Source organism: Ambystoma mexicanum, chromosome 8 (genome assembly GCF_040938575.1).
Source record: "Ambystoma mexicanum isolate Mex_15411 chromosome 8, UKY_AmexF1_1, whole genome shotgun sequence".
Classification (NCBI taxonomy): Eukaryota; Metazoa; Chordata; class Amphibia; order Caudata; family Ambystomatidae; genus Ambystoma; species Ambystoma mexicanum.
In genome coordinates this window covers 402,970,892-402,997,701 of record NC_090929.1, presented here as the reverse complement: position 1 = coordinate 402,997,701, position 26,810 = coordinate 402,970,892, and the positions used below count along the sequence as shown (strand labels likewise).

Here is a 26,810-nt window from a genome sequence, read left to right as displayed (position 1 = left end):
TTTTTAATGATACACTTTTAGTATGTAATTCTAGCCACAGTGCCAGTAGAGAATGGGATGTGCCTTTTTCCTAGGTTCACTGCGCCCCTGGATGCATTGCCTCTAAGGTAAGGCCTACACACCATACCCTATGGGTACTATTCCATGGTCAAGGCTATGCTCTGGTGCAGTGCCCTTACCACTGTGTTGCAATGGGCAGGGTAGTGGTAGTGTGCCTGGGTAATGGCAGAATGGCAAACACTTTAGGCACTGTGAGTAAGCCCCCTTTCTGTTTCCAGGTCCAGTGTGCACTGTTAACAGAAAATGACCCTGGACATTGCCTGTGGACAGTACAGCCAGGGACACTGTGACTGGGAGTTACATAGTCAAAGTATGTATTTACAAAACTTAAAGAAGGCAATATATAGTAGCCTATGTTAATAAATAACGTAAACATTCACTGAAAGAAGTTGAGGTTAAGGGACATTAGCTCTTGTGCCAAAAAGGTATGGGGTCAATAGGGGCGTTGCCGTCTAACGAAATAGAGGGTTGGAGATGACGCCTAACAAGGTACTAATGTTTGGTGTTTTCAAGCCAGGCTGACTAAAGTACCTGCCTCACGCTCAAGATGTAGAATAGACAGCCACATGAATCGACCAAGAAAGATGTAAGTGAATGAAATGTGGATCTGTGAACAGTGAGGAAAATGAGTTCTCCTGGGTGGCAACTTAGACACGCCATGATTTCTGCGTCACCCACACAGAAGGAAGGAAGTTTAACTTTGCATCATCCAGAACTATTCACTAAGCAAAAGAAGCGATTTACACTCTAGGGGCTCCACAATCACTAAGGAAGTATATACTGTCTATATAAATAACATCCCGATTCGGTCCTGAAGAATGAGACCATGAAGTAATTGGTATTTGTCGCTGAAACTGGTTGACCCTACGAGGGGAATATCGTTATATGTTTAGATACCCCACCCCATTGTCCTCTGGAACAGAGGAAGGGGAGTAATAAAGTTTGTAATCCTCTCCCCCAGAAGTTCCTGGGTTTCTAACGCTGTATAAAATCACCAGTATAGCGCGTAGCATGGCGCAGAGAATAAGTGGAGGCACGTGGTTACTGGTGGTTGGTGGTGGAGCGGTATGGAGGGTGAACCAAGACTGTGGCGCGTAAGTCCTTTGCGTCTCTCAACCTCATACTTCAGTGTGAACGGCAATTGTGGGTTCATTGAAACGCCGCTTATAACGAGGGGGCTTCAAGTTCTTTAACTTCTGTGTTCGGTGGGTGAAGTAGTACAGCCTCTATCAGTGGCAGCTGATGGGCCGGGCTGTTGCACGGAAAATGTGGTTCCTCTTCTGGCCCCGCAAGGGACCCATTGTAACCATCATAAGGATCTGCAAGGACTTACAGCCTGAGTCCCTAGAGGGTTCAAGTACTATAACTCCACAATTGGGTTTGCTATGCCGCTTTTACTCACCTTTACCTTGAGGGCAGGGTGGGGGAGACGGACTAAGGCTGCCCCTCGAGCCATCGGGCGTTCCCTGCCCGCCCAGGCGTACATTGCATTTGGCTGAAACCTTGTTTTCCTTCTATTTCTTTCTTTTTCCCTCTTTGGAAATTGTTTGGAATTTGTATATGGACTTCCGATTTTGGACTTAGGACAATGTGGGATACCTGTGTCATAGATTTTTAACCTGAAGTGGTGCATGTCTCTGTAGGTTTCTGTTTTTATGACGGTTTTATAGTTTTAAATTATTATTATTAGTAGTATTTTTTGGGGGGGCATAAATTGATAATTTTAGAATAAATGTGAATTCAGGAAAGGTAGAAAATGAAATTTTTATCTGATTTTAACATTGGTTTGTACATTGGTTTTTAGCATGGTTTTGGACGAGGGCAGATCTGGGAAGTTGGACACAAGTGCCAAAAAACCCAAGCAACATAAATCAGCCCAGCTACAAGTAAGGGCCAAGTCACATCTTACACAACTCTCTTTGGACTCCTATTTGGAAGATATGGCTTGGAAAATTGAAAATCGCATACAGGTTACTGAAAAGGCAATCTGGGATGCCGCCTCTGGTATGGGGGGCCTTGCTGTGGGGTATTCAGAGGGTCTGGTTGAGGGTGGTAGTAGTGCCAATTTGATAATTAGTACTGATGGTCTGGTGGGAAAGAATAGCCAAATTAATATTGACCAGTCTGAAGATGGTCGGGGAAAAACTCAGGGAACAGCTCCACGGCATAGTCTGGGGGATTGGGCAATGCAGACGGGGAGGAGGGAGCCCAGCAGGCACAGATAGAGGGTGACGATGCATTGGTGGAGAGCTCTAATGATGAGAACTTGGTAAGGTTGGTAACCCAGGAGTCCGGTGGAGAGGAAGATAAGGCCTGGCTGGAAGCATACTGGATGAAAAGCTCAAACCCCTATATCATTTGTTTGCCAATTGTAGTAAGGCCCCTCCTGAGAGGGATTTGGAACTAGCCTGCAAGGAGAAGGGCAAAGTAAATCTCTGGTTTATCCATGAGCAGCTCCAATCTTTCAAGTGTCGGGTAATGAACACTCTTGCCATCACGTATGACTCTATTAGGGAACTCAATAGAAAAGTTGAGGAAAGCACCTCAGATAGGGTTAGGCCCAACTGTAACAATGTCCTAGAGATTGTTGCAGTGCAGGACCAAGAAAGGGCTGAGGGGTTGTGATGGAGGAATTGAACTTTGAAGAGGAGGGCCAATTAATGTTCAACTCTTTGACCACAAATTTCGGACAAGGTGGTGTCCCAGTGAACTAAGTGTGAGCTGTCAAGGGATCTCTCTTGGGGGAACCAGAGGCTGCAATGATCCCCAGGGAATTTAGAGTTATGAACGAAAGGAGTATTCTAAACCTATGCCCTGCAGCAGCCACGTTAGTGGGTGTAATCATGGGCATATCAGGGCTGCCTGAGGGTGTTTCTGAATCACCAATCCCTCTGATGAATAAAGCAAGCCACTGGATCAACACAAGCCTCATGGGCCTGAGCTCTGACCCTAGTCTTATCCTGATGGGTAGGGTGGATTGGTCCACATCAAAAATCTGTAGAGGGAGACTATATCGTAGTCTCCTTTTCAGCCCCACTGATTGTCAACTATTTGATACATTCTAATCTGTCTAGAGGGCTCAAACCAAACAGTCAGACTTCATAGCAGGCTGGCCTCGCTGAACTTTTTTTATTCACCCTTGGGGAGGGCTGCTGATCAGAAGAAGGAGCCAAGGGAGAACGCATGGAGAAGGGAGAACGGCTGGGTGTACCTTCTGTGGGATCTGCCATACCAAATATCTGCCCTAGTCAGAACTCAGATACCAGGACTAATACCAGCTTAGCAGACGGGGAAGGGTAAGGGGGCTACCCCATTGGGTGTGGTGATCTTCAATAGGTTTGACCACCTCACATCTATTGAAGAGATAGATTGATGGGCAGCTCTGCCCCAATTGTCACTGAGCTGAGTGAAGGTGGAGTGGGTGAGGAAGGCCGGGGCCCCGATAATGAGGAACACACAGGTGTTCAAGGGTATGCACTCCCGGTGGGGGGTCTGATGTCCTGGAATATAGCGGGGGCTAGAGGGAAATTTGAGAAGGAAGATATAGTGGCATTCTTGAAGTCTTATTACGAAATTATTCTTTTGTAAAAAAAAAACGTGGGCATTGGAGACCCCCCTCCTAGATGGATATGTATCCTATGGAATTCCTGCAAAGGAAAATGGCAGAGGGAGATGCTATGGGGGAATGGCCATATTAATTAAAGCCTCGCTGACTTGCAAGGTTAAGGTAGTAGACACTCAGCTGGACTACCTCCAGATGTTGCAAATTTTGCCCTCCCAGGGTGATCTGGTAGCCATTGTTAATTTCTATAACAGTCCCCATAAGTCCGATGTGAACATATTGGAAAAACACAAGGCCTTTATTGATGAGCAACTAAGGAATAGGGGGAATAGGTGAGCTAAGTTTGTTTGGGGTGGAGAGTTCAATGTCAGAATGGGCTCAGGACTATCTGGTGACTTGTTTAATTTACAGGAGGATCTGTCCCTACACATCCCGAAATCGCAAATGAAGGATGCCCGGGTATGTGTGAAGGGCTTACAGTTTTGTGTTTGGCTTACTGAATGGGGGATGCGATCTGTAAATGGCCATGTAGCGCTTGATAGACCAGGCAACCAGACCTTTAATAAGCATCTGGGCTCCTCTACAATAGACAATTTTTGTGCTTCGGTAGAATTGTGGGTAAGGATAGCGGACTTTGAAGTGTTGGTGGATTCGATTGGCTTGAAACTTAGGGGAGTTGTCGGAGCAGCTGGTCCGACTGATAGCTTGCCTTGCTTAGTAAATATGGAAGTTCAGTCTAAGAGGAGAATTAATTGAGCACAAATTCCGGACTCTTAAGCTGAAACTTAGCAGAGAAAATCTCTGATATCCGGGGCATTCTAGAATGCAAAGCTAATCCCGAGCGGATAGTGGAGCACTTTATCAACGTAATGGGGGCACTAACAGAGGGCTTTGTGGTGCAGTGCACGCGAAAAGTGACCCCATGCAAGAGGCAGTGGTTTAATGACTCCTATACTTCTGCAAAAAAAGTTACTCTTGATGGTACTGAAATCACTGAGCAGCTCTAGGGGGGGAGATCATCCAGGATAGGGGTAATAATCGCATGGTGCTGGAGAATAGGAAACTAGAGCTTGAAGTGGAAGCATCCGAAGAATTTTTGGAGGCTGCAAGGTCGATAAACTCAAAAGCATTCTGGGAATTTGTGAATGGGGGACCATCCAACCCACAGAAATATCAAGGGGTACCCAAGTCGAAGCGGCAGTGTGGGTGGAGTATTTTGGATCCCTGTATGGAGCTAGAGCACCATTGGAGGAATTAAGAAGTAATGATACCAATTGCGTTTCAGTTTAGAGGATATTTCTTTAGCAATTAAATTGCAGGGACGTAATCGGCCCCTCGCACTGATGCTATCCCCTCGGATTTGTTTCAGGACCAGCTTGACTTGTGGGCTCCAGTGCTGACCATAGCGTTTAATGCTTGTTTAGAATCACACCATTTTCCGCCCTTGTGGAAGTCTGCCATCATTTTTCCCATTTTTAAAAAAGGAGACCCTGCGGTCCAAGGTCTTACAGACCGATCTCCCTATTGGATACTTCGTTAAAAATATTTGGGAGGGTGCTCTTGGGGCACATAGGGCCTCACTACACGTTGTGCGGTAAAAATCTCAAATTACCGGCATGCGCTCTTAACGTGTCCGCCCTCGCAAGAGGGCGCTAATAGCGTACCATTACGAGTACGTGTACACAAGCATAGCGCCATGCCGGTAATGACCCTACTGCCATGCCGCTAAAGACCCCAAAAGGTCACTTACCGCCCTCGATGAAAGTGCAGATAGCACCTCCGCCCTCACGCTGCATGCAAATAGCGGTCATGACCGTTACATTGCGGAACCAGAAATAGCGTCATCGCACAGGAACGGGAAAGAGCAAGGCGGCCATCTTTAAAAACACACTCCATTGCCATCCTCTGCCCCCTGGACCTGTTTGGAGTAGCTTGCAGTTGCAAATCATCAGGGACACACTCAACATGCCCAAGGCATTGAAAAAAACCACCGACCGGCAGCGGAAAGAAAAATTCACCTCAGAGGAGCTAATCATGCTGACCCAGACCCTGGCTGACAATGCCGCCGTTGTCTTTGCCAACGACATGCGGGGGGAGACACTTATTTAAAAAAAGGCAATCTGGGATGATGTTGCGGTGAAAGTTAGTGCAGTGGACACCACCACCGCAATGTGCGTGAGTGCAGGAAAAGGTGGGATGACCTCAGACTCCGGATGAGAAGCATCCTTGCCGAAAACCACAGACTAGCCACTGCAGGTGGATCCGGTTCACCCATCAAACTAAAGGAATGGGAGGAGACCTGTGTGAACCTAATCGGAGTGGAATGCATTGAGGGAGTCGGCATTATGGAGCATGGCGTGGCAACCACTTCAGATGGAGGTGAGTGTACACATGACAGGATGCTATGTGAATGTACTGGTCCCCCCAAATGTGAGCCCAGAATCATCTCATGGATGGACAAACATCCACACATGCATCCATCCCTGCCCATGTCAGTGTCAGACCCAAACACACACATGCACACATCACCAGAGACAAGTGCCAAACACAACCATGCATGGATGAGGCACTGAACTGACACATCATCTGCATCCCCAACAATGAAGTCCCAATGGCCACAACTGCATTATTGATGTTTTCTGCATAAAGTACATAGAAACCTAACCAATGCCATCCCCCTTCTTGTCCCTGACAGGCTCACATACAGACGGTGAGGATGCCGGAAATGCATCCCAGGCACCCCCTGCAAGTAAGAGAACAAGGGCACAGGACTCTGAGGACACCCCCACGACATCAAGGGGCAAGGGGGGAAGGTTCCACATGATGAGTGTCAAGCATCGGAGGAGTGCCACTGCCAGGATAGAAGTAGCCACACCACCAACTACAGCCCCACCACCGGAGGTGAACCCACAACCACCAATCCCAGCCACGGAGGGCCCACCATCAGCTGCGCCAAGCTCCGCAGGAGAGGCAGCAGCCACTGCCCCACTAGCTGATGTTGAGGACACAACAGATGTCACAATGGAGATGCACATCCCAACCCCCCCTGGAACACCTGAGCCATCACCACTCCAGACACCTGGGTCTGATGCCACTGGCAAGGACAACATTCTAGGTTCTATGTCCCCCACGGTGGCTTCACCTGCTGACATGGATGCATCAGAGGGCACAGCAGCCACTCCACCAGCACCCAGCACTGCCCTCGACCTGGCCACCATCAGCCAGCGGCAAGAGGAACTAACTCTGCTGGTTGGCCAGCATGTGGAGGAGGCTGCCCATCTCAGGGAGGAGATTGTGGAGACAGCAAGGCACTCCAGGGAGTGGATGGAGGCCTGTACAGACAGGCTGTGTGAGGAGATAGGCAGACTTAGGGAGGTCCTCACTCGAATAGCTAACACAATGGACCGCCACTTCACACCACCAGGACAGTCAGCCATGTCGTCATCCGCTGGTTCAACGCAGACAAGCCCCCTCCGCCGCTCCACACGCACCACCAGGCGCATGTCTAGCCAGCCTCCAAATGCTGCTGCAGACAATGGCCAATAGGGAGTTTATGGCGAAGCTTCTGTGTGCATGGCCCGATGCAAACATAGTGGCAGACACATGAGGAACTGTTGTGGGGGGTGGGGGAAAGGGTGTTATGGGTCTATTGTGGGGGTGGAGGAAAGGGTGTTATGGGTCTGTTGTGGGGGGTGGGTGGAAGGGTGTTATGGGTCTGTTGTGGGGGGTGGGTGGAAGGGTGGTGGGATGTTTGGGGACATGCACTTTTTCATCTTTCCGTTACTTAATACACTAGTGTCTGATCAAAACACAGGCTTGGACATCTTCATTGTGTTTGTGTACTTTATTGGCGACAGGGTCCATTGCGTGCTTCCAAACATCCACCAGTGCATTCATACCCATTTCCATGTGACAGTAAAAAACCACGTTACTAGGAATATATGGTTGATCAGATATTGTCTCACAGCACGTCCCTCTTGACCATCCCCTCTTGCATGTCCTGCATCCCCTTCACCTCCGTCCTCATCACCATCATCATCCTCATCAGGTGCTTCCATATCAACGTCAGGGGGCAGTGGCACATTCCGTCTGATACACATATTGTGCAGCATGACACATGCCATGGTGATCTTGGCCACCTTCTCATGGTCATACAGGAGAGCGCCATCAGACCTGCTAATGCACCTAAACTGTATCTTCAAAAGGCCAAAAGTCTGCTCAATCACGTTGAGTGTATGGGTATGTGCACAATTGTATTCCTCCTCGTGCCTGTTCTGTGGGTTCCGTACAGGGGTAAGGAGCCACCTCTTCAGGGGATAGCCAGCATCACCTGTATGGGGGGGGGGGGACAAATGGGGACCTGTTACTGTTCAGCTCAATTGCGGCCACTTCATTTCAGGCTTTTTTAATTTGCATTGTGATTGAAGTGCACAAGTAACAGCATACATGCAGACTGTCTGTGTGACTGGAATGTGCAAAGGTAAGGGCGACCCTGCAAGTACACATGCCCCGTCAATGCCTACAACAGTAATTGACATGTCCTGGCTGAAGCCGTGTGTTAGGGGTTCCTTGGTCCTAGGCAGATTTGGTATCACACTGCGGGTGTACTGCCATTCCAACATTGATGTTGCCATGCTGAGAGGCATCACTTGAGTTGTGCTATAAGTGCGTGGTGTAATGCTATGGCTAGGGGTGATCCCTTCGCATGCATTCAAGGCCACAATGCATTATTGCTGTTGTGCTGTGCTCATTTTGTAGGACTATGTTGGTGGCATGTATGAGATTTGTGTATTTTGAGGTGTGGAATGTTGTGCAATGTTGATGTGGATGGATGTTTGATTTTTCTAGACCTTGATTGTCATCTATGTTATGTAGCTCACACTTGCATGTCCATTCATCTCTGGTACGTTTTGGGCCTACCCAGATGGATGTTGGCATACATCTGTATGTGCATTTGTCCAACGGACAACAAGCTACACCCAATCGGAGTATGTATCTCTCCCCCCCCAATCACACTGCCATGTGCTTGCCCTGCTACTCACCAAGTAGCCACAAACGTTGTCCGGCTTGTCGCTCCATGTAGCGTGGGATAGTTGAGTTCCACAGGACCATGGAATCATGGGTTGATCCAGGAAATCGGGCACAGCAATGAGTGATTATCTTGTTGGCGTCACATACCATTTGGACATTGATGGAGTGGAATTGCTTCCTGTTTCGGTACACTACTTCATTGTGATGTGGGACCACCAATTCCACATGGGTACAGTCGATTGCCCCGATGCAACTTTGGATGCCTGCCAGTGCATAGAAGACAACTTTGGTGTTTGCAATCTCCTGGGCAGTCCGTGGCATGAATATGTGTTCAGGTGCATGCTTCAGGAGGGCATCGAGTACCTGGGTCAGCGTGCGTGAGAATACTGGTTGTTAGATGCCATGCATCTGCCCCACCATATGGTGCTAAGTGCATGTGGCCAGGAAGTGGAGCACAGTCACCACCTTGAGTAGAGGGGGGATGGCAGTTTGGATGTCTATGAGGCTCACAATGTCGTTGTGTATCATGTCTACAATGCTGGTTATGGTATCCCGGTCCAGGGTGTGTATCTGCTGCGGGGTTAGGTTAAATGGATTGGCTCTGATCCTAGGGATTGGTGGGTGCCTCTGTGGTATGATTAGGTGCCGTGGTGGTGCTTGCTGTGCCTGTCTTGCCCTCTTCCTCCTCCTCCTGCGTCTCCTCTGTGCTGCTTGCTGCTGCTGCTGCTGCTGCTGCGCTGCGATCATGTCCTCCAGCCCATGTAATGCTGCTAGTATTGGAACCATCTTGGTGTGGGAAGGGGTGTGGTGTGCTCCTTTTGTGCTGCCTGAGTCTCCATTGCCTCCACCTGTGCTGATTGTGTCCACCTGTGGCAGGTGGGAACACTGCTCAGTTCTCTTAATGGGTGGTTCGCGATGGCAGTATTAGCGTCAAGGCGGTAAGGGGTTTTGGGTGCTTTTCCATGCCGCTATTGACACGGCCGCCTGGCTTGTGATGATGTGCTAATAGCGGCATGGCGTAAATTACGGACTCGAGGGTCGCGCGCCCGCGGACTGGCCGCTATTAGTGGCACCGTACTTAGCGGTGCCGCAAATAGCAGTGAGCCAGGTCGTAATTTGGATGGGGATTTAACATTACCGGTAATGTTAAATCCCTACCGCCTACCGTGAAATGAGGCCCGTAGTCTCCGATAATGGAGGGTGCAGTGTTCTCCGATCTACAGTTTGGTTTTCGTCCTGGGGTAGGAACTATGGAACAGAGATTGCATCTGTTAATAACAATTTTGGCTTCTGCAGGGTGAAGGCGGTGTACCTTGCCTTCATAGATCTGAGCACAGCCTTCGATAAGATGGACAGATCGAAGTTGTGGGCCATGCTCAGGTCCATTGGATGTCCAGAGGGAATTCTGACTGTGTTGTGAGAACTCCACAGGGAGAACCAGCCGTGCGTACGCAGTAGATCGGGGGGCCACTGCACTGTGTGCTTTGATGTGGGGTGTGGGGTCCGCCAGGGGTGTGTTCTGGCCCCAATGTTGTTCACACTTTATATTAATGGGCTTTTGGAGGCGTTGGTCTTGGCTTATGCGGGTGATAGTGTTGATAGCCAGGACCCCAAGGGCCCTCCAGATTCTGAAAGATGCCTATGCGACCTTCAAGAATAACCTATGGATAAAAATTAGCACTTCAAAATCAGCGGTGATGGGGTGTGGGGTAGGAAGAGATTGGTGAAGATGTGCCCTATGATCTGTAACATCATATCCAGAGTTAAAGAATTTGATTATCTGGGTGTCAGATTTTCAGGGTCGGTCACGGGCCAAGCCCATGTCAATAAACAATCCCTGAAGATGAGCCAGTATGTAGGAGGGATTTCCTGCTTCTTGTCCCGCTGTCAGAGACAACCCCTTGACCTGGTTTTAAAAGTCTATACTGTGCAGACCAAGGCTGCAACCCTATATGGAGTACCATTATGGGGTTATACAAAAGCACCAGAGATACAGATCAAGGAAAACAAGTTCTTTAGAAGTCTATTGGAACTGCCGGGAGCCGGTGCTTGTGTCTCAGTCCATAGGGAACTGGGAATGGACTTCTGGTAGGACCAATGGGCGCTGGCTCTGATTATTTTTTGGTTTCGATTGTGGGCCGAGTGTGCAATTTGATGTCACTTTATTATCAGGGCTCTCATGGATAGGACAAATTGGCACAAAATCCCCTGGTTGGCATCTATTTATGAGTGACTGTCCAGAAGTAACCTTTGGGCTCTTTTTCCCCCAGTTAGTTTGTTGACCCATGGGCAATTGTGCTCTTACAAGCGTATTTTGAATAGTGCAATGAATGACACGAGGGACTTCAGGGAACTCGAAATTAATCGAGATAGAAATCACGCTGTCATAAGTAGGGTAAACGAGATTCAGCCATACCTTCTCCTGAGTTCAAAAAAGGGGAGGGCGCTGGCTGATCACACAAGTCAGATTTTACTGTTTACTGCTGAAGGGAAACACGGCAAAGTTGCCTGGGTGTTCCGATTCATCTAGCTGTCCAGCATGTGGTGCGGCTAGAGAGGATCTGAAGCACCTTATATTGTTTTCTCCAGCATATACTGCCATCAGAAGGTCCACTATTTTACCGGTCCTAAGATCATCTAACATCCTCTTCTCCACAGGCCGGCCCTAGTATTTTTTTATGGCTGTTCCATACCTTGACATCCGTACCCTAGATTGCTTCAGCTCGTCGAATCCAAGAGGAGCTAGGGGTAGTACCTATAATGGAGAAAGCTAATTTAAAAACCACTTTAGCTAGAATCTGAAGATGCCAAAAAGATATACAAAATATTTTTAGGCTGTTAACTTAAACCAATTATGGAACTCCCCTCATAAACTCACAAAAAGGAATACAATTGAACTGAAAAATGTCTATGTGGCATGCTCTTAGAATAGAAAACTGGAATGTACCAACAGAAATATTGGATCTAAGGCCGAACAGCACACTAGAAAGAGCTATGTTACGGAAGGCCTACTGGAAAGCAATACCCCTTGCAAGATCACTCTTTCTTTTCTCCCCCATGTAATTTTCAGAGGGGTCCTCCCTAGTCCCTCACAAACTATTGTCCCTGCTGTGCGCCCCTTCAACCCACTTCCCCTCGCCACTATCCCCTGCCCCACTGCTTACATTCAGTACGCTACTCCATTGAAGGTTGCGCCTCACAGGCTTCAAGTGCAATGCATTGTGAGTCGACCTGTGTGTGGTGCTCTATTATGTGTCATGCTAGGAAATACTGACGCCCTCCAGTACTTTCAAGATAAAGGCATTTACGATAAGGAAACATATTTGTATACTATGCACCCACCACCCATGAGGAACAAGTGGCAGTCTGATGTGAACCACATGGGCTTGTGCACTTGTGGGCTCTCTTGAGAATATTGTATATTCGCTACTCGTTTGCTGAAAGTATAATCAATATCAAGCTCCTACATATCACACTAGCTAATATGGGGCGGCCTCCTTGTTGCTACAACATGTGGATATTGAGAAAGAAAACAGTAATTACACCACTCAGACTATGCTGGCATAGAAATAAGGGGACGCACATGGCCATGTGGTGCACATTTTAATACCAATGATCGGGTTTATGATGCAAAGGATCATAATTAGAGGCTAGAACAGGTCAAACCCATTTTCCAATAATTAGAGTCTAGGCCAAACCCCTTTTCCAGGAGGGGCAGAATACAACTTGCATGTCCACGCTCCCTTCCTCTCAGCCGTACGAATGAATACTCACAGCATTTGGACTGGCATGAATTTTCAAGCCGGCGTAAATGCTGTCAATCTCTATGGGGGCAGCCGGCTGCATGTGCCAGCAAAAAGCATCCTCCATGAATATCCATTAAAAGAGCTGCCTGGCATGCATACCTGGCAAGCAGTGTCTACTCTCTTTGCACTGCGGAATGAAAGAGTGCAGGGGAAAAGGCAGCCTACATGCTTGTATGCCGCCTATTGCCCTGCACACTTGCGTTGGGCCATGCACATGACCAATATTCGGCGGCTAGGACACGCCTACGTGTATGTCATCACGCAACGCGTCCCCGCACCAAACTACCACAGGACTCCAAAATGAGTCGGATTGTGAAAAGCCAATTATAGTAAAGGGAGGCGCATTGAACCAGCCTGCAGTGGAGTCATCTAATTAGCTGTATTACAAGAGTGCATATTGGTACTGTACTTGAAAATGCCTACTTTGCTAAGATACGGACTCCGCACTATGATGATAAATATGTGGCATTCTCTGAATGTTTTACATTTTTTTCTAGATTTGATTTCACAATGCATTCAATTACATTTGACATAGTTTAGTTTAAGAAATGTAGAGGGGAAATAAATGCAGCGTTTTTGTTAAAAATGTGCTTGCAATCTATGGCCATTAATAATTAATTATTAGTGAAGTATTGGCTTGTAGAAGTTTTGGTTATCAGTGGCTTTATGCATGTTAAAAGGGAGCAGATGGCGGGGAGACTTCCTCAAAGCTGTGCTTTAAAAAATGAAGGGATACAGAGACATGTTTTGAAAAGGTCGAAAAATAGTCCATAGGCGCCCCTCTGCGAGAACGAGCACGGCCCATTGACCTGCTCTTTGGGAAGGCACCCACTCGAGAGTCCGCAGCCACACTTTGGCTCACTGTACCTTTCACAGATGGGAAATAATAATTTGCATATCAGTCTTTGTCCCACCAATATGGGTAGTCCAGCACCGAAATGCTATGGCAATTCCCTTCTGAACAAGAGTACCAACAGGAACCCCATACACGTGTTTCAGCCTTGTTGGGCCTCAGCAGTGAAGTTGAGCTGTGCCTCTCTGAGCACAGTGAGCAAGGGGTCCACGTCTGGATGACCCTAGGAAACTTATGGTGACTAAGCCCAAGTCCCTTAAACAATCAAAAAATAGTCCATAGTTGCCCCTCTGCGAGAACGAACACGGCCCATTGACCTGCAGACTCTCGGAGTGGGTACCTTCCCAAAGAACAGATCAATGGGCCGTGTTCGTTCTCGCAGAGGGGCGCCTAGGACTACATTTTTAATGTTTTGAAAAGGGACTGTTCTTTAGGCCCTGCTAGAGGGGCGCTTGGATTATTCATGGAAGCCCAGATCAGAGACGTTTCGCATAATATCAATGCTACTTCCTAACAGCTCTGAGTTGAAAATGGCCGAGTAATGGGCACCTTCTAATCACAGACTCTTTTGCATTTGGTAGCTTTGTTTGTTGGTGGAAAGTGGACTGGTCACAGCAAATGGAACCTGGTGGATTTTGTATTCTTATACGTGATTTTGGCCTGTTAACCTGAAACTGTTTACACACTCTTTTTTTAAAGTGGGCATATTCGTAGACCTCTAATCAACTCGTTTACTGTTTCCTCTTTCAGCAACTGATAAGATCCCCATTTGGGAAGGGACAAGACCAGTTTAGACCAAATTATTGGCCTGAGGTTAACATTTACAACCCTGACGGAATCATTCCATACTATACAGGATTTGTACCAGGTGAGCTTGGAACTAATAGCCTCTAATATAAAGTAATGCTTTCTAAACAAGGTCAACTGTATATAGTTTCAATACATGTGACATGAATAACACTACAGGGTCAACATGAATATTGGCAAAGCATAAAAAAATGGTACACGGTGGATTGCATTTTTTCATAGCAACTAGCGAGAGGCTGGCAGGCTCACTGTTGACAATATGCTGTGTAATACTCTCTAATAGTCAATGTGAAATAAAAGTACAGAGTTTGAGGCAGCCCGTCCCCACCCATACATACTGTAACTGTGACAAAATGACTTCTGCCCGCAGGAGTACAAGGATGAGGCATGGCTAATCCACCTACTCAGCTCTTAAACACACCATATCCAAAAATAACTACATAGAATATACTGCAAAAATCCACCCCAGTGGAAAGAACACAGAATATGCAAAAGATAAAAAGCTCCAGCACCCTGGGTAATGAAACAGGATTGAAAGGCAATCAATAACTACAATGTTTTTAAAAGGATATGCTCTTGTGCAATGAAAGGTATTAAGGGTGACCTAACCAGTCTCTATGGCCCAAAGATGCACTGGGGAGGGGGAGTAGTTAGCCCTCAATAATACCTTGTTGCTGCTCTTGGTGAACCAGGCTTCTTGCTGCTGTGCAACCAGTTTGAATCAGTTTCATATGCAGCAAACGCAGTGATCCAGATGGGGAGCAGGTACTGAGTTGAGTTCAAAGTGAGGCACTCAGCAGTTCGAATTCTTTTGAGGCAACAATGCGCTCAGCTGGTGTAGTGCAGCAACTAACTGGTTTGAGGATGCAGCAGCGTCTGAAGAGTTTGAAGAAGTGCCGAAGGTAGCTACAAAGGGTCTTGTTGGTCCAATCGGGGTCAAGCGGGCTGGAATCACAGTTTTCAGCAGTTTGACAACGACATTGCAGGGATTGTGGCTGTCTTGGCTCTCAAGTGCTGTGGGTCCCACTCCAGGGTCTCAGAGGCAAGGGTAGTCCTTGTTCTCAGAATCCCAAACACATGGGAGGCTGGCACACACCTTTGCGGGTCCTTCGGGACAGTGAGGTCCTGGGCAGCAATGTGGCTGGCAGAGATGCTGGTCTTGCTCCAGCAGCAGGTTGCCCCCAATGTGCCCTAGGGATGATTAGGGAGCAGAGCGTGCCTCTGCCTTGGATCACCTGTCTTCGCCTCACAACAGGAGGTCTTTGGAAAGGACTGCTCTCTCAACAGAGCCCACACAATTCATCTTCAAGGGCTGACGTCCAGTGATGAAACAAAAAAGGGGTGAGTGATCTCTTCTTTTAAAGGCAAAAGTACACGGGCGATTTGACAAAAGCAAGCCCTCTTTTATGGGTTGAATCCCTGTTTTTGAGACAAGCGGTCTTTGCCTTCTTACATCAGTGCTTTGTGTTAAAGGAAGTGGAGGGGAAAGGAAGGAACAGAGAATATAGAGATAAATAAGAGGGTGGAATTGTCCCCCAGCAAAGCTCTGCTCCCTTTCTACTCTAACTTCACCCCTTTCCTTGTCAATAGCATGAAAGGCCCTTTTTTGGTGTGTAACACCCATGTGTAAGGCTATGTGCTTTAAGAAAGATGTGCCCTTTGATTCCTATTCCGAGGACATTGTCCTGCTGAGGTGCCTTCACACTAGAGAGAGGTGTTACACTTCCTCACAATAGTTCAAAGTGAGGCAGCACCAGGGCTATAGTCTTGCTGGGAGCAGCAGAGACAGCCTGGATGGAGGGAATATACACAGCCTGTCCACAGCTGGGTTGGGCCCACACTGTTGACATATGTATGATACCATATTCATGTGATTGCTTATATTTATGTGAATTACTATTCACCATACCCTAAACTCAGGTATGGCTTTATATTTAAAGATTAAACTGGCATTAGAAGAGCATTCCTAATTACTACGTTGTCTGGGAACAGAGGTGCATATCTTAAATGCAGTCTCTGCATTGCAGTGATTTGGCTGTCACAACAGCTGTCAGATGTGCACCTGTGACCTCTGAATCTGCTCTATGCCACTGGAGAGATGAGATTTACAAAATGGAGAAGGTGCCATGACCTGGGTATATAGCTTTCCAGGTTATAGCTGGCTTTGAGGGCCGGGTGTTGTCATTCTCAGGTCCAGTGACGATGACCGAGAGTTCACTTTGTCACACTACCCACCTAGCAATAAACATATGTGATGTATAATCAGTTTGAAAGCACTATATGCGACTAAGCGCTTTTCAGAACTTTGGATACAAATGTTACTTTATTTTTGCTTTTTTAATAGAGATGTCATTGTGCTTCTGTAGGAAACACCCTACAATGGGAACAATACACAAAACAGAGTGTTCCTGTAATTGGGTGCTTTAAAGCTGAAGTATGATACATTGAATTAGGAAAATACTGACCAACAGATAGACTGTGAACCATTGTTTACTGCTATCTGCTAATATTTATGTTATGTTATTAACACTTATAGCGCACCTGTTCACCCAAGGGCATCTTGGCACAAGATATTCCAAGGTGGTAGCAGGACCACATATGATTAAAACAAGAAAGTCTAAATTGAAGATGGTTCTCAATACCTCTGGGGTCAGAGTGGAGGCCATTCCACAACTTCCCTGCAGCAAAAGAAAAGGCACGTCCTCCAACTCGGCATCACCGGACCTTGGGGATTGCCATCAAATCAGCACTACCAGAACAGAGTTCTTGCCCTGGGATATAATGGCGAAATGTATCCTGGCCCTTGGCCGTAGAAAACCTGTTGAACCAGGCACAAGGATTTATAGTAGCCAGTGGAGGGCTTGAAGCACTGGACTAATATGTGCTCCATAGGGAGAATTTGTGGCCACCTGGGCAGCCGGATTTTGCAGCAGCTGCAGATGGTAGATAGTGCTTGCAAAATTAGCCAGGTATATAGTCAATAGTCAAAGCGGCTGGTGATCAATGATGACACTACCAGCGGCTGCTAATGACTAGGGAGGAAGGGGAGTACTTTCCTAAGTACTCTAAGGAGAAAATATCCTGTTTTGCCCACCACACTCACCTGCAGGGTCATCGAAAGGGAAGATGACAAGAGAATCTCCAAATTCTTGTTGCGCATCATGGGAATAGTAAGATCACCCAAAGTGGGGGGCCAGAATGGGGAAGTCTGCAGAGCTAGAAGGTGAACCCACTATCTGGTCTTCCGTTTTGTCCCCATACAGTTTAAGACAGTTCGCATTCATTCACCCCCACACAGCTGACAGGCACTCACACAACCCTGAGGACAACCCCACCTGGTCAAGATCTAATCGACCAGAATCTGGTTGTCATCAGCTTAAGAGTAACATCTCAAGCCATTGGAGTGGATGAGGCGAACCGGCAGCTGAACATAGATATTAAAAAGCATTGGGGACAAGGCAAAGCCCTGAGGAACACTACAGGGGAGTACACAGAGGAGAGAACGATAAAGAGGAAAGGGATAGCAACTGTGTTCTGTTAGAAATTAAGTGAACCAGGCACCTGCCCGGCGAGGCCAGCTGGGACTAACTGGAACAGCAGGATGGAGTGGTCAACAGTGTCGAAGGCCACAGTATCAGGGCCCCCACCCCTCCGTAGTCAACCAGTGTAGTCAGGTCATTAACCATGGACACCAGGACACTCTCTGTGCCACGCCCTGGCCAAAACCCAGATTGAAAATAGTCAATGAATTTAGAAGTTTCCAGAAAAGCTGAAAGAAGAGGGGCCACCAAAGACTTACGCAATTTCATAAAGAAAGGGAGAAGAGAGAGAGGACAAACGTTAGCCAACACCGAAGCATCCAGTGACAGTTTCTTCAGAAGGGGGCTTACCGTAGCCTGTTTCAGTTCTATAGGAATTGAGCCAGATTGACAGGCACTATTCACCGCCTTTGTGACCCAAGGGTTCATGCCTGGCATGACAGCTTTAAGAATGGCCAAAGGGATTGGATCTGACAGGGTGGCAGACTTAAGTCAAGCAATAGCCTGTGAGACCTTATCCGTAGAGAATTTTGGAAACTGTGTCCAGATGCTCATAGCTGTAACAACTATTTCAGGAGGAGGGTAGACAGCCCTATTCAGGTTGCTGTCATAGATGGTCTTCAGAATGTTCACCGCTTTTGAAAGGAAGAATTTAGAGAGAGAGTCACATAGTGTTTGAGTTGGTAGGACTCCAGGGGAGAAACGAGTGGTAGATGAAAATGACTTCACCACTGAAAAAAGTTATTTCAACGGGTTAAGAACCAGCTCACCCTCTGAGTGAAGAAGGCTTGCTCAGCCATCCCAATCTCTCTGTGATACCTGTTTGAAAGTTGCAACTTTCTCAGCAAGGCTATGAGAGCCACACCACTTACGCTACACGTGCCTCACTTGCAGGCATGTGTTTTTAAGTTGTCAGTAAACCAAAGCTCAGAGCGACTCCTCCGTGCTTGGGTACGTTTGAGTGGGGATATTTGATTAGCCACATCAATTAGAATCTGCAAAAGAAAAGAGACTAATTTCTGAAGTGCCCCTACATCTATCCAAAATCAGAAACAATAATAAATTGTGATCCATGTGGCGCCAATTGCGTCTCCAAAAGGTAGTGGGTGCCGCTTTAGCAGAAGCTACCTGTCCTAATATCTTAAAAGGTATAAGGTATGGTGGGACCACAGCACCTGTTTCCCTAAGGCAACAGAAATATTGCCTTCCTGAGCAAAAATCAGATCAAGCATGCCCCCTTGATAATAAGTGGGTTAGCGCAGAGTGGTCGACGAGTGGAGCAGTCCTGCAGTCACTCTACTCTATGCTGCTTTGAGCAGTCTTTCTACTCTGTTTACCCTGCTGGTTGACTGGGAGGAGCTGGTGTTTAAAAGCCCAGTCTGACCGCAGAGCGGCCGCGGAGCGGCCTACGAGTGGAGCAGTCGTGCATTCATGACAGGCAAGACGGCAACAGAGACGGAGGAGAACGAGGAGCGGCGCCTTAGAAGCACTAGATGCAGACGTGACGGGGGGCCGTCACAAAATAAGGAGAACGAGGACCCGGCTGGTCGGGATGACTTTCAAGAGTCTAGAGGTAAAAGGAAGCTGGGTACAGGCTCTGGGCCATCTCTGGTTACATTAAGACCTAGACAACTGCGTATACTTGTTTTGAAGCCCCCTTTAAAGCTTCCTCTAAACATCTCCAACATCTCTAACACCACTAACATTATCAATAACTCTACTGAATTGCTGCACTCTCCAAATAAACTAAGCACTACCCCTGTTAGTGCACCCCCAATTCTTTTCAACATTCGGGACTCTGAACCCTTGGTTCAGCCTGCATTGGAGGACAGGCAAACTTTTGAGAGCCCAGTGCAGTAGGGGGAGAAGGAGGTGGGGCGTGTATCACACGCAGAACTTTCTGAATTTCCTGAAAATGTGAAGAAGTCAAAAAACGGAATTAGCGATGGTGCCAGCAACATAGACTCCATTGACATTGCTGTGTCCTCTGAAGTAGACGCAGTGACTACCCACAAAACTGGAACCATCGTCCCTACCACCAATCCAAACGCATTGTCCAAGCTACCAAATAATATTAACAAACTTGCAGAGAACGACACACAACCCCCCACCGGCCCTACTTATCATACCTAGTGTGGGCGGTCAGGGGGGCTCTGCCTCGTGACCCAGGAGACACGGGAGGCGTTCTAGGGCCGCTGCCTGCCGCAGAAGTAGAATCTTCGAGCGGTTCTATGCTGGCCGCGGCGACACCCGCCCTCCTCGGGGGGGTGGTGGTTGCGGCGGTCGTCCACGCGCCCGAGGAGGGGGCCGTGGAGAGTTGGTTGAGGGAGGTGGAGGGGGAATGGGTTCGACGCTGTGGTTGGAGCCCCGGCGGGGAGAGGACGCGGCACTCTGCGATATTGGTGCTGCCGCTGCGGCAAGTGTGGTGTTCGTGGGGGACGCCGTTGGCAACGATGCTGGTCGCGGAGCACTGGAGGAGGAGGGGGTTCCCTACTCAGCCTGGCCGATAGAGCAGTCGGTGTCCCCAGTAAAGGAGGGGGAGGAAAGTCAAGCCGCGGCAGAGAACGGGGCTGAGTTTGCTGGCCAACACACAGCAGGAGTGGACACTGACACCTGCTGGCGGCCCGCATGTACTGCGGAGGCCAGGCAAGTTAATAGAAAGGAACGTGCATTAACAGCACTAAAACAAAATAAACTGAACGGGGGGAAAATCCTCCACTAAACACTACTACAGAGGATCAGGCAAAAAAAGTAAGACACTCAAAGTACCGTCCCGCAATCAGGTGACTAATTTCTTTTAAAAAAAGGGTGTAAGCCCCCCCCACACCACAAAAAAAAATATCAGATGGAGAGCTTTTGGAGGGGTGGGTGGCGGTTGAAGAGTCTATTTTAAAAGAACAACCATCCAATAGCCAAGAGGAGAGGGGAGTTGTTAAACAGAGGATCGGGGACAAATTGCCATAACTTGAAACGCCAGTAAGGTGGCACTTTGGGAAACCCCCCCTGGCCTCTCCTATTCCGCACCTTCCTGCACTGATGGCAGGTGTGCCGCCCCTGGAGCCTAACCAGACCACTAACAACCTAAAGAGTACCCACAAGCCTTTGGAGGTGACGGAGGAATTGAACGTGTGGTCTCAAAGTGGGCACCTGCAAGAGAAAACCTCTGGCCAGATCCACCTTGGCCGCCAGAAGGAACTGGGATGTAGTGTGGCCTCAAACATACCCGAAAAAAGCCTGGCAAAGACACCGCCCAGAGGTGCCACAGGAAAACCAACACCGGTCCCCGAGGCGTGCCTTACCCCAGGTAGAGTGAGGACCGACAGACTCATTACATGGGAGTGTAAAGGAAACACTGCATAAGAAAATAGACCTAATGGGTATAATGTCCACAGTGACGATCGCTCTGACTCCCTTTTACAAACTATACGAAGCACTGAATGACTCTGTGAAAGATCAAGCAGCAATTACGGCCCTAATACACACCAAGTTATTATACTTGGAAAAATACATATTGGCTAAGGAAGTGAGACAAGAAAACACCAGAGACCAAGGATCATCGTGCTCTCTAGACTTGGAGCGGAATACACAAGGAACACAGACCAGTGCCAACTGCTGGAACAAAAATAATGACTTGGCACTGGATATGGAGGAAAAAAACACAAGTGCCCAGATGAGTATCAACGGCCAAACTAAACCTAGCGACCTGCCGCCTGGTGGAAAGAAGGCGACGCCCATGTCAGAGAATGGATGCATTAATTTAGACTGCTCAGGAATAACCCCGATTGAAGCGGAAAAGGGGTCGGGGGGCAAATCCAAAACTAAATGTACAAACACAAAACAGAAAGAATTTAGAAACTTCTTTAACAAGAAAGTGAAACCAGTGGAAAATTTAAATTTAAAAAAGGTACTAGTGCCTGAAAAAATAGAAGCCAAGAAGGTAGTACTAAAGATAATGACCCCACCAAAGTTGCCAAGAAGAACAGCAACAGCGAGACGACGAATGGGAACGAGAGAAACCTCCAACGCAAAACCATCAGGAAAGGGTGAATCGAGAAAAAGAAAATTCTCGGAGGAAGAGAAAGTGGAGGAAGAGTTTAACTCTATGGAAGCCTTATTGAATCTAAGTACATATACACTGGAAGATTCAGAAACAGACATCCCATCTCCTAAGACTAGATCACATACAGAAAGTGTGTCTAGAGGTGATGTAGTCCCAGCCCCCCACCCAGGGAGCCAAATGGGGAGACAGCACAGTAAGGACCAATTCAGACATACGGAAGGGAAGAAAATGAAGACCTCAAATCCCCTCATAGCCAACGTCCCAACGACACGAAGAGAGAGTAACTCTCCTTATGACAAACGCAACAACGACCTAAGTACTGGAGACAAGAGGTCTCAGCGGAAAGAGTCCAAAACCAGGAGGATTCTAAAGAATCTTTCTAGTAATAGTCAGCGAAATAAGGAGAGAGAACGAAGCAGGGGCCGATCGCTGCAGGAGAGCAGTAAGGAACGGACAAGGAGTAGAATGAACAAACGCATCAAGATGGATTATTAGAGTGGCAACTGGACGGTGTTGCAACGGGGAAGGAAAATTCTCTTAAAAAACTGCTAGTTATCAACACATACTGGAATCCGACAGAGATTACTACAGGTCAATATCTAGAGGCTATCGACAACCTCCTGGAGGATGAAAGCGAAAGCCAAAAACCGAGCCTCATCATTATAAATGGCGATCTAAACTGCACAATGGAGGATGATGAGACTCCCTCATGCACGAGATCTACAACGGATGGGGACAGAGCTAAATGATGGGGTAACCTGATGGACAAATGGGATCTGCATAACTTGCATTGGTTACGCTCTAAAGAGAACAAGAAGATCCCAACATGGCAAAGAAATTATCAAAAGGGAATTATTGATCATACTTTTGTATCGAAGGCCTTACTGAGCATGATAAAGTCTTTCAACGTGGTGAAAACGGACAAAAGCGACCATAACATCTTAAAAACGACCTGGCACCCTTACAGGCCGGTGCAAGAATCCATGCTACAAGGCTTGGAAGCTAACCCGAGTGGCAATCGTCTTAGGTTAACGGCTAAAGCCATTAGTGAAATAACAACGATTTATAAAATCATCAGCAATAAGCTTATTGATAAGCCAGTTGGAGCCGCTACTGCTGACTATGTGCCATTATTGGAAACTTACCGCAGATCGAAGCAACAAGGGGGCCCTACGCACTTAGTCCATGAACACAGTTACAATAAGGAACTGGTAAAGCAAAGAGCGGCCTTGAGAAAAATCCAGAGAATGGCAAAATCCAGTAACTCAATAAACTTGCAAACGAAATACCATCTAGCGCAATGCAGGTATAAAAATTGGGTGAGACATCAGCGTGCAAGTCTCCTACAGCACGACGCAGAACAAATGCTGGACATACTTTCAAAGAAAAGCAGCAAAGAATTCTGGTCTTTGATTCATATGAAAACAACAAGTACCCAGACCACCGTCCAGAATAATGTCAGCGAAGAGAAATGGGTGGACTTCTTTGCATCGCTATATAAAAAGGAGGATAGTCGGATATCGAACATCCGGAGGTGCCAAGTGCCAAACTGGGAAATACCCTGCGACTATGACGCCATTACATCAAAAATTAAGAAGCTAAAAAACTCTAGAGCGCCAGGGCCGGACGGCATCTCAAACATAGATCTGAAGACCAACGTTGCAACTTGGGCTCCACTAATTAGCCAGATTTTCCAGAACTGTAACACTTCTAAATCTGTGCCCCCCTCTTGGAAGACTTCAAATGTGGTCCCAATCTTTAAAAAAGGAGCGAAAGAAGATCCAAAAAATTACCGTCCCATAGCGCTCTTGGACGTCATCGGGAAGGTATTTGGCTCTTGTGCTCTGGACGGCCTGAACAACTGGCTAAAGGAATCCAATTATAGAGATCAATTCCAGACGGGGTTTGTCAGAAACATAGGCACCACAGCAAACATTCTGGTACTACGTTCCTTGAAAGCAACAAGGAGCGCCGAGAATATTCATGGCCTTCGTCGACCTCGTGCAGGCATTCGACCGTGTGAGCCGTGAGCGCCCGTGGGCCAAACTAATTGGCAAGAACTGCCCAGAAAAAATCTTATCCCCAATAAGAGCTCTTTATGAAGATACCACCATGAGAGTCCGGCTGAATGGTGCAGGGACACTGTCAAAGGTTATTCATACCGCCCGAGGAGTAAAGCAGGGCTGTCCCTTAGCTCCAGCACTGTACAATGCTTATATAGCAGACCTGGAAGACGACTTCGCTAAAACTAGGTGCTTTCTCCCATCATTAGGAGGAGAGAAAATACAGAGACTACTCTATGCGGATGATATCATCTTATTAGATCAGACAGCTGTGGGGCTCCAAAGGCAGTTGAACAGTCTACTTGCATACTTGGGAAACAACCATTTAGAACTAAATAAAAGTAAAACCAAGATTATGGCCTTCGAAACCACAACTCGAACAGCAGGCAAAGAAAAATGGAGCCTAGAAAAAGAAAAAATTGAAATCGTAAACAGCTTTAAATACTTGGGAGTGACGCTAAGTAACAGCCCCACGGAAATTCCAATGCAGGAGATGCTAATAGCTAAAACAAAGACCTTGTCATGCCAAGCACGGACAATCGACATGAAATATGGAAAGGTCTCATTGATTCCAGTGCTGTCTTTCTTTAAAACCAAGGTCGTCCCGAGCATAACGTATGGAGCTGAAGCCATGCCACAAATAAATTCCGAGGCAGTTTTGGGACAGGTTGCAGGGCCAATTTTGGAAGAAGGTGCTGGGGTTGCCAATGTCTGTTCCCATATGTCACATTAGACAAGAACTCTGCCTAGCATCTGTGAAGGGGATGGTGGCGAGGAATACTCTGATGCTCTTCAGGAAAGTGATCATGGACTCGTCAGTGCCAGTTTTTGAGATTCTGAAGAACGAACTGGCCAGCGAGAAAAACAAAATACCAGCATCATGGGAGGAACATTGTGTAAACCTGTTACAAGAGGTGGCCATCACTAGAGCAACCCTAATACAAAATCCAACGAAGGTGGTGAAAAAGCTGACCGAATTGGATTGAATCAGAACGCAGGATAATGTTGCCTCGTATAAATCAAGCAAAAACCTTCCGATAATCCAAAAGAGAGTCAACGAGGTGAGAGGGTACTTGAAAAAATTTCCAGACAAACAGTTGCGTAACACCTTTCTCAGAATCAGATTGAACCTCTTAAAAACAAATGAGATCTTGGCCAGAAGAGGAGAGGCAACTTCTGATAAGTGCCGGTATTGTAATACCCAGCAGGTGGAATCCATCAGACACCTTCTGCTAAAGTGTAAGGGTACCCAAGAGGCAAGAGAAATCTATTTAATGAAACACCTAAGCAGTGTAACTACAGTTGACGAAGAGGATTGGTGGAACGACTTACTGGGGAGGGGGGTGGGGGGGACCGAATGGTCAGTGGCAGTAACTTTGTTCTTTAAACAAATTGGACTCGTACAGGAGTACAAAAAGAGTTCAGGAGCGAAAAGACCAGTAAGCTGAAGCCTAAACTCTTGCTCTCTTAAGCTAGGAACTTTTGAATTTAATTCGGATGGAATGCAATCTAATTTGGAGGGATGAACTTTCATCTGCTTGTTTGTTTTGTAAAAATTGTAAAATTGTATTACAATTAAATCAAATAAATAAAAAAAATAAGTGGTTTCCTGCACTGATTGAAATAACTCCAGGTCCAGCATGGCCTTGGATAATTGGGCCACTGCTGGCAGTTGCGGAGAGTTAAATCTCATATTAAAATTCCCCAGCACCACTAAATTCACATGTTTCACCTGTAGTGCTGCTACAAGATCTAAAAAAGGATTAAGAAACGATAGGTAAGAGCCCGGTGAGCGATATACAATTGAGAAATGCCAAGAGACTGAAGCCTACACTGTAAAGCGCACTAAAAGAGCTTCCATGCCCAGCTTATCTCTAGAGGAATCAGAAAAGAAAGTTTGGAAAATAACCACTCTACCCCCACCCGGATGAATAATACTATAGCCCTCAGGGATAGCATGGGACAGGGCCGGAGCAGAGGTATCGTCATTTCCCCGTAAGGAAAACGGCATCAGGCTGATTATCCACGAGGAGCTCCTGAATCGACAGAGCATGGGCTACTAATGACCGTGAGTTCAGTAGACTTAAACATCAGCAGAGGCGTCAGTCGGAGGTACCACCATCCTGAAAGCATAGGGCAGCACTTTACCTGGAGGTGATAAGTCGAGCAGGGCCTGTTTCGAGTAGCACTTGATCATTCAGCGTCCATGCCCGCCGGACCCGCCCTTGTCCCAGACGGACCCGGACAGGCCCAAACGGGCTTAACTTTGACGCAACTTCAGCGTGACAGGCTCTCTCCCGCTGCCCACGACTGTTGCGCTGTCAGTCCACCCCCGGGTATATGTTTGCATTGTATTACCAGAGCCAATCAGGTCCCACTGCATATCCGCAGTGAGGACAGACTGCCCCAGGTGCCTGCGTGCAGGAGAGAAAGGAAAGACAGACCTGCACACTCTGAGCGCGAGAATCGGTGTGCACTAGAGGCCAGGCCCCCTCTGCCACTTGTTAGCATACAAGAACAAATATGATTAAAATGAGAGGTAATAAATAAAAGAATAAAATAAACAAATGCAGTCGCTACAAAGTAGCGTGGATGAATGTAAGTAGCGCCCCGTCATGCGCTGCGGCTCGGGTTATAACCCAGTGCCTTAAAGGAAAACAAATCGTGCGCACCCAGCTAAATTAAATGCAAAAGTCAAAGATTAAAAGCACAGCAGCAAGCTGTACCTTGGAAATCCGCTGCCGATGTTTACAGTGATACACCGGGTAAAGCAGGGAAAAATGAAACGGGACAAGGGGTGAGCCATATGACAGCAGGCGATTCCCTTCCAGGCATATGTGAATCCCTTAACTGTGTCAATGTTCCAGGTGAAAAGCAACAAGTGTGAGAGGGAGCAGAATTGGGAGGCAGTGCAGGGAGGACGCAGATAGGGTAGGTAATGCTTGTATCTCAGAGTGTGTGAAGGAAAGTAGATGGGGAGATGGATTAAGGCAGGGTCATGGGGAGGGTCATGTATAGATGAATAAAAC

General features: G+C 47.3%; 1 protein-coding gene across 1 annotated transcript in view; it reads left to right on the top strand.

The window, feature by feature from the left end:
- CIMIP2A (ciliary microtubule inner protein 2A) overlaps window positions 1-26,810 on the top strand; it is a 511,305-nt gene that overhangs the window by 310,790 nt on the left and 173,705 nt on the right. The window contains exon 6 of the mRNA XM_069609900.1: window positions 14,063-14,180. Coding sequence (XP_069466001.1) covers window positions 14,063-14,180 — 118 coding nt within the window. The remainder of the gene's footprint in view (window positions 1-14,062; window positions 14,181-26,810) is intronic.